The sequence below is a fragment of the Podarcis raffonei genome, chromosome Z, assembly GCF_027172205.1.
Source record: "Podarcis raffonei isolate rPodRaf1 chromosome Z, rPodRaf1.pri, whole genome shotgun sequence".
Classification (NCBI taxonomy): domain Eukaryota; kingdom Metazoa; phylum Chordata; class Lepidosauria; order Squamata; family Lacertidae; genus Podarcis; species Podarcis raffonei.
The window spans coordinates 22,711,019-22,720,021 of NC_070621.1; the positions used below are offsets into that span (position 1 = coordinate 22,711,019).

Below are 9,003 nucleotides of genomic sequence, written 5' to 3' on the forward strand. Positions count from 1 at the left end.
TTGCTGTTCCAATGCTGCATTTGTTTTGTTCGTTGTTTGATTACACTTAAACTATAGTTCATCTGAGTTGCTTGGAGTCTTTGAGAGCTTTGAAGGAGCAAAGGACATTTCACTGGGTGGGTGAAGAAAATGTGCTGATGTTGGGTTATTCAAGGGTAAAAATAACCCTCAGTGGGTTTGTTTAATCTTTTCAGGTGGAGAAAAGCAGAGAATCGCTATAGCCAGAGCAATCTTGAAGAATCCTCCCATTATCCTCTATGATGAAGCCACTTCATCTTTAGATTCAATTACAGAAGAGGTAAATTAAGCTACAGAACACAGTACTTTTCCTGCTTCATCCTTATACAATCCTGCTTTGCCACTCTACCAAATTCAGAAAGGCCAGAAGTTGGGTGCAACCCTTCTTGAGCTGGATGCAGAAATAGTTGGGACCTGTTCTAAACAGGTTCCAGCATAATCTCTTGTATTCTGTGAAGTACTTGGGATCACCTGTCCTGCTTAGTGTGATATGAAGGGGAAACAGATAGTTGCTACTTAACATTCGTAAAAATAGTTCCTGTAAATTATTGTTGCAAAACCTTTTCATGGAGCATCCTAACTGAAATACAGGTTGGGTGCACATAGACCTCTGGCCTGGTATCACTTTATATTCACAAGTAGAGCTGTAAAACATCAAGATGTTGTGACACACAAGTCATGACATTACTGTAGCAACTGCATCAGACTTTCATAACTGTTAAATACAGAAGTCTCAGCACCAACAATAATTTTCTAAACCAATCATCCTGTCTGTAGCAAATACGAAGTTGTTGGTTGCTAAGTGTTTCTGTTCACTTTAGATTACTTGAAGTAAATAACCTGTTGACCTCCACTCATAAGGTTGCCAGCCTGCTGGCAGTCAGTTGAGGCACATGGTCCCTTCTAGTGTGTAGTAAGTTAAAATATATACCTTTCAAGAGTAACCTCATTGGATTCTATTCACAGATTCAAATGTGAATTTCTAGTGAATGTTCTACTTCTTGCCTTTTCATTTTGATATAATTATTGTGAGGTTGTCAAACGAAGCTGAATATTTACACAACACAGCTGCACTTTAAAAGCATCATGTTAAAAAATCACGTCTTTCCCCACCAATGTGTGCACCAAGCAATCAGCAAAGTAGCAAAATGTATGTCTTGTGCTGCCCAGGTTCATTTTTAAAGGAACTGCTTTTCTAAAGGAAGCAAAAATAAACCACTCCCTGTGCACACACATTACCCTTATTTAGAAACTAGATTTAGAAGCCAAGCAAAGCCCCTGTTGGGGTATCTAGAATGGTAAAGCTTTTGTAATATCTGTATTGGAAGTTTTCAAAGTAGCTAGCCCCTGAATCCTTGCACTTTCATTTCTCAAACTAGCCACCTCTTTCTTATGTAGTAACTTTGAAATTGCTGGTGACCCTTCTTAACAAGTGATTAAATTATTTTCATTTGATACCTTTCTTAAGATGGTCCCTCTGCCCTGAAAGGCATAAAATGTTCAATGCTTCACATATCTTTAATCTTACAGAACATCTTGAGTGCCATGAGGGATGTGGTGAAACACAGAACATCCGTTTTTATTGCACACAGATTGTCTACAGTGGTTGATGCAGATGAAATCATTGTCCTGGATCAGGTGAGACTCTCTGAAGTTATGCTATCTTTCTTAAATTCCAGCCATGCTAAAGAATATAGCCCAGCTTTCTTTAAGGTCATTTCACTAGAAACACGCTCTCCATCAGTTATAAATATCTGAAAGTGTGTGTGCATTTTCACATACACTCAAGGACATAGGAGCAAACTGGTAATATTGCCTACTTAGTTTCACTGGGTGACTTGGTGGTGGTGGAAGAAGCATTGTGTGTTTCATAAACCCTAGTGCATTTGTTCTGTTCTTACTCTGCTGCATTGCTAATGTGCATCTACACAAAAGCATACTAGGAATGTGACTACTTTTCAAAAGCATGCAATTGTTTTGCCATTCAATAGAAATTTGACAATAAGATCATATCCCCATGGACATTTCTTTTGCAGCAAGATACTCTTCACTAAATGAGAAATTTAATACACCATACCCTGTTGCAATTGGATCATCTCTAGTATTTTATTTTATTTTTTGCTTTAAATAAATTGTAACCCACATTTCCACAAAACTCCCCAAGGCAACTTGCATCATATTTGCTAACAGCAAACTCCACTGTCCAAATGCCAGTTCCGTGCACAAGGGGGGAGGTATGATCAGACTCAAGGAGAACACTGAGGTTTGCAGAAGTAACAAAAATAGATTCGGAAAGAAAACTGAGGTGGGTGAGGGAAAACAGCCCGATGAGGATCAAACATGCTCAGCAGTCACAAATGTTGACTGTTGGAATCGGGAGACATGATAGACAGAAAATCAGGTTTAGGAGAGGGAAATGGTGTATCCCTAAAAAGCCTTTGGGTGGGGGACCCCAAAAGTAGTACTCAATATATAATCATTCTGCTTTGGGTCCCACACCCACTTATTTTTTAAAAAAACAATGTAAATTCAATAAAATAAAGACCAAATGACTTTAAAAAAAAAGCAGTGGGGGGAAATAAACAAATTCTGGGAGAAAGTAACAAGATAAAAATGTTTTTTAAGTGGCTCTTACAGTTTCTAGTTCAACGATGAATTCTTCATTGTTGCTTATTTAAAACTTCCGTGTTCTTCCTCTTATTAAATATACGAGTTACACAGAAGAATTTAGAGCAGACAACTTCTAAATTCTTCATTTCAAATTTCCAAATGCACTTTTGTTGCTCGTTTTAGGATTACTATCTGGCAGGATAGGGCCTGTTTGAATAATACTGTATGTACTGCAAAAGAGTTATGCTAGTCTGCTGTCTCTGCCTGGGACCCAAATATGGGGCGTGTGTGTGCAGGAAATAAAGTGGAACAGTGTTTGTTCCTTCACTGGTAGGAATGGCTGCAAGGGAAACCACTTGAAAACCTTAAGCTGCTCATACACAGTTCTCTCCCATGTGCATGTGCCCTCTTTTTTTTGGATCCCAACAGATTCTGTTTTAGTGGAGTAGCTTTTATTTCTGTGATTTTCCTTGATGAGACGATTAGTAATAGCAGCCCAGTTTCTTTTAAAGTGCCTTGCACCACTGCTGCTACCAATCTTTTACAACAGAGTGCTGGTTGTGAGACAGCCATCTTTTCCCACTGTCTCTCTTGTATTTCTGACCCCAGTTTTTGTAGCACCAATTTTTTAAAAAGGATCTACGGAGATGAATCCTGCAAATTTCAGGCTGGTTAGCTTAATGTTTGTCCTGGGAAAACTGGTGGAAATTGTGGTTAAAAATAAAATAACCAAGCATATAGAAGAACAAGTTGTAATGAAGCAGAGCCAGCATGGCTTCTGCAAGGGCAAGTCCTGTCTCATGAACCTGTCAGATACTTTGAGAGTGCCAACAAGCATATAGATAAAGATGATCTGGTTGACAACATTGTACCCAGACTTTCAAAAAGCTTTCAGCAAAGTACATCATCAAAGACTCCTGAGTAAGCTTAACTGCCAAGGAATAAGAGGAGAGGTCCTCTTGTGGTTCAGAAATTGGTTAAGTTGCAGGAAGCAAAGAGTATGTATAAATGGACAGTTCTTCAAATGGAGAGGTGTAGAAAGTGGAATCCTCCAACGATTAATACTGCAACCTGTGCTTTTTAACTGGTTTATAAACAATCTAGAGTTAAGAGTGAGAGTGAAGTGGCCATGTTTGCTGATACTAAATTGTCTAGGATTATTAAAACCTAAAGAGATTGTGAAGAGCTCCCAAAGGACTTTTGCAGTTCAATGTAAACGAGTGTAAAGTGATGCATGTCAGGGCCCAAGCATCTAAATTTCACACGGGGCCTGAACTGGCAGTGACTGGCTAGAAATGAGACCTTGGGGTCATAGCAGTTAGCTTGATAAATATGTTGACCCAGGGTGCGGCAGCTGTGGGAAAGGCAGATTCCATGCTAGCGATCATTAGGAAATGAAGAATAAGCTGTCTATAGCACAACTCCTTTATATAAATCTATGGTGCAACTGCTTCTAGAATACTGTGTGCAGTTCTGGTTACCTCACTTCAAAAAGGATATTGTCAAGTTCATAAAGGTTCAAAGAGGAGCAAACAAAATGATCGGGGGTGGAAAAACTGCTATGAGGAAAAGTTGCAGTATTTAGAACTTTTTGGTTTATAGACAAGACAAGTAAGAGGCGACATTATAGATGAGCTAAGATGTAAGAAGGGCATGGAAGAAAGGAGAAAACACTGAGTATACACAAGTAGCCAAGGGTGCTCTTTCCTTATTCAAAATCAGGGTGGCTATATGTGCACTGTTTGTTTGTTCCTTCCTGCTCGAGTCTGTTTTGATCACTGCCTTCATGTTTTTTTAAAAAAACAGGGTAAAGTTGCAGAGCGTGGCAGGCATATAGATCTCCTTACCAGTCCCAGCAGCCTCTACTATGAAATGTGGCACACGCAGAGCAGCAGGATGCTGAACAGAAATACTAACGAGAGGTGGGAGGAGAAAACCAATCACCTGTCCAAAGACGAGGAAAGGAAAAAGCTGCAAGAAGAGATCATCAACAGTGTGAAAGGCTGTGGGAATTGTTCTTGCTGAGTGTGAGCTCAATTCCTGTCCCCTTCTTCATCCCAACCCTGGTTTAAGGGTGGCACAAATTCACACTGAAGCTGTTTTCTGCATTCAACAGAAGAAACAGTTCAGAGATTTTGTTGTCCATGTTAAAAAATAAAGAAAAGGCTTTTCCCCGTGGAACACAAGTTCTTTAACCAAAGGATGGTTTTACATCTGCCTCCCCTTACCTCAGATATTAATGAAGTCATAGGAATCAAGTCAAAACTGCTTCAGAACATCTGATTGATAACATGTTTTTGGTGAAAGACATGTATACACTTTTTCAGCAATTGTTTGTAAAGTGCTGTAAATCCCTTTGCTCTGGCCAGAATATAATAATCTGACCTGCCTTGTGAAATGTTTGCGTTATATTGCTCTTCACCACTGATGGTGGATTAGAAATGTTTTTATATATCGGTTTTAACAAAAGCCAGTTAACTCAAATGTCTCTGTTAGTGAAGAAAATGATTTTTTTAAACATTCTTTAATGATCATTGGGTTTGTTAGAATTTGTATCCTTTTGTAAAGAATAATGGATTTCAAGCCTGTGGCAGCAAATTCAAAACAGAAAGATTTCTGCTTAGTCCCTTAACTCATTCCTTTCTTATAGCACAAGGGAAAAATACATATTTCTGGGGGGATTAAGATCGCAAAATTATGAAGGGAATGGCTCTTTTTAAATGATCAGTGTACCTTCCAAGGTAAAATAATGAAGGTTAGTTATCTCCATTCTCAGCTACTCCTGGAAGTACAGAAGTAATTGATTCTCCCCCCCCCCCATAATTTTCTATAAATTTTTAAAATACAGTGTTATCAAACAGGATCTAATGACAGCACACATAGTCCATATACAACTATAGACCACTGTCAAACAAAACAAACATAAGATAAAACCAAAATAAATAAACTACATGTATATGACTGCACAGAAGGCAGCAACTGGAACTATTTATAGTATAGACACAGTGGAAATTAATTGAAGTATTCAAATGCCCTGAGACACTGTATCAGCTGTATTCATTTGTAGGCCCGGTGGGGTCCTTGGCTATGTACTTCCTTTTTCTTTAGTCCTTGAGGACTCCCGGCTTCTTCATTAGTTTTTCCAGCAGGGCAATATACCACACAGTAGTTTACCAAGTAGTAAGATTGACCCTATCTACATATTTCCAAAAATCTATGATGGTCATTCTTAAGCCTATTTAGTGTCTGGGTTCATATTTGAGCAAAATTCTATGAATATTTAAGTTACACCTTTTGAATAGTGTGAAGAAAAGAATTAAACTTTCAGGAAATGATTTTGTTATATTCCAATGAAAATTCAATACAAATATTGTCTGTTATTGTTTTACCAATAAGTCAGTTTTCTGTTGAGCGGTGCAGCATGTCTTCAAATCTGTGGGCGCCGTTAGGAGTCACTATCATTTGGGCCCAAGTAGGTTGTTAAGTGTTGATGAAGAAAATGTATTTATGTAATAAATGGGTGTATGACATGACTTTGATTAAAAATATACCATTCTCATAAACAGTGACTCTTCTAAACTTTTCACATATTAGGTTGATGACATTTAGTCCAGATAGACTTACCTGTTACTGTTGAGTTCGAGTTCTGTGGCATTTTCTTTGTTCCTATTGCAGGTTTTTCTCCTTAAGGAAGCATCTGGTGGAGAGTTGTAAATAAAGAAACATGTTAGCTCTTGAGCACATTCTGTATACTTTGGGCTTAAGTACAGTTTAAAAACTGTAAATGTGTTCTCATTCATTACCTTTACCCTGAAGAACTATGTTACTTTGTTAATATCCTCAGTTTTGTTGAAAAATAGTAGTAGTTTTGCATTATGGATGGTCTTTACATTTTGGCTTTTGTTATTTGCTACAAAGCTGGCATTGATATATTTTTTTTACACTCATTTACAACATATTGAAAACTTATATTGGATCTGGTAGGATTCTATCTGAGCTCAAATGCCATTTCTATATATAGGTTATGCAAGGCAATCTTGGTTTTGCCTTTTGAGGCAACTGGATGTTGTAATGTAACACCAAATCTTGCCACGTAAAACACTGAAGCTGTTTAGCAGTCATGGACAACAGCTGTAAACATTATAGACTCTCTTGGCTCTATAAACATCTCTGCATGTTCTAATGATGCAAAGATGGGGTCATTTTGCCATAGCTCAACCAGATAACAAAATAAAAGCATGGAACATCAAAGTGGGGCAGGCTAGATAGTGGTAAGACCTGCAGGATCTTCCATTTCATTGCTTGCCTCTTGCCTGCAAGCTGAAATATGGAGTACCTGACGAGCCCCAAACCAATACCTGTTTTTCACCCAGGTAGAGTCCTAGTTATTAACTGGTGTCTGATCTGTCCCCCTGTATGCCTTTGTAGAGGGGGGTAGTTACGGCTTAAAATTGTTGGCTTCTTCTAACAACTTAGACATAATTCCTAAATAGTTGCAATTAATGGACAAACTCCTTAAACACAGAATGCTGTGAAATAGCCAGGGGGAAAATACTGTTAGCCAGCACATTGACTGTTGATAGGCAGACCTCTCTGGAGATTCTTTTGGCTTTTATTCCTGACTGCATTTTTATTCCTAATGACATCATTAAAACAACAACAACATTAAAATTATATCCAGTCTTTATTTCAGTTGCAACTTGTACAGTAGAGATAGTAGTGCCCCCCCCAAAGCACCCATAGTAAAATAGTTGTACAACTATTGTACAACATTCATCAGGAAGTTACTTTATCATAATTCATTTATTGTGTGTGTAGATAATTATTACTAGAATAAATTATTTCTGAATACAAATGGGTGTCCTGTTAACATGGCTTATTATAGTAGCCAGCTTCAACAACAGTTCCAAGAGGGAAACCCCAACATTTTCTCTGTCCCTTGTCCAGAAGAGAAGCCCTGATCACATCTACCCTGACAGAGCAGCCTTGCAATTATTCTGTAACATAAGTGATATGAGAAGAAATCGTGGTGTTTTGAGTTCTAATCGTGGTTGGTAGAAAATCTTGCATGACTGTTTGGAAGAAGGGAGAGCTTTTTATGTGCCTTGTCACCTCCCACAATGATCTGTCTCATTATCAGAAGTGTGAATGTTGCCCTGCCTAATGATTTTAGACCACACCTTTTAATCCAGCTATGGTCACAGTTCGCCTTTAGCCTATCTGTGCCAGGGAAGATGTTGAATCAAAGCTTTGTAATTGTGCAGCCACAAAGTATTTAGATCAGAAAGATGTTATTGGATAGGAACCTGCTTTTCTGAAAGTAGTAAGGATACCTTCTCTCTTCTATTCTCTCACCTCACCAAAGAAAATTCTTGAACTCAGCTTGGAAGTGGTTGCAATATTCACTAAGCATAGCTACAGCCACCTTGTGGTTTGTTTTAATTATACTTTCCTCCAAGGAGCTTTCCCTACTTTTTATCCTGACAGCAACACTGTGAGGTAAGTTCAGCTGGGAGATAGTGATTGGCCATTAATTGCCTACTGAGCCTCATAGCTGAGGCTATTTGAACCCAGGTCTGGTAGTCTAAGCACTACATCATACTGGCTCTCGACTGCAGTAGGAGTGAGGAGAGACTCTGGATTGAGAGGAAAGGAGCTGGAGGCAGCTGGAGGAAATTGATGGAGACCTGCATCTCCTCCTTTTGTCAGAACCAGCCAGAAAGCTGGCTGAATTAAAAAAGTGTCCAGGTAAGTATATATTGCCCATGCCAGGATATTTGATGTCTTAAATCTACTCCCCTTGCCTTAAATTTACAATTATACACGATATGCTTTGCTAGGCTTGCAGAAACAAGTTTTTAGCAGGCACGGAAAGCACAATGAAGGTGCCTACATAATGTCTGGTCAGGGAGTTCCGGAGAAGTAGGTGGCATCGCACTGAAGAATTGTTCCTTGGAAGTGCAGGACAAACATTTTGTGGCACTCGTAAAGGTTTCGGTTCCATGGATTGAAGCAGGCAAGTGGGTCCTAAACTGCTGAGGACTTCATTTACTAACAGTAGCACCTTGATTTTGGCCTGGTAGCCAAAGAGCACGTGGTGGCAATGGGAACTGGAGTGTGGATCTCCCCTGTTTAACTCTGGGGCAAGTGGTAAGGTAAAGGTACCCCTGACCGTTAGGTCCAATCAAGGATGACTTGGGTTGCGGTGGCGCTCATCTCGTTCTATAGGCTGAGGGAGCCGGCGTTTGTCCACAGACAGCTTCCGAGTCATGTGGCCAGCATGACTAAACCTCTCCTGGCGAACCAGAGCAGTGCACGGAAACGTCGTTCACCTTCCCACCGGAGCGGTACCTATTTCTCTACTTGCACTTGAAG

At 39.3% G+C, this 9,003-nt stretch overlaps 1 protein-coding gene across 1 annotated transcript in view; it reads left to right on the top strand.

Moving 5' to 3' along the window:
- ABCB7 (ATP binding cassette subfamily B member 7) overlaps positions 1-6,191 on the top strand; it is a 56,525-nt gene extending 50,334 nt beyond the window's left edge. Inside the window, exons 14-16 of the mRNA XM_053373906.1 lie at positions 195-298; positions 1,549-1,656; positions 4,435-6,191. Of these exons, the coding sequence (XP_053229881.1) occupies positions 195-298; positions 1,549-1,656; positions 4,435-4,653 (431 nt within the window). The 3' untranslated portion in view covers positions 4,654-6,191. The remainder of the gene's footprint in view (positions 1-194; positions 299-1,548; positions 1,657-4,434) is intronic.
- The last annotated feature ends 2,812 nt before the right edge of the window (positions 6,192-9,003 follow it).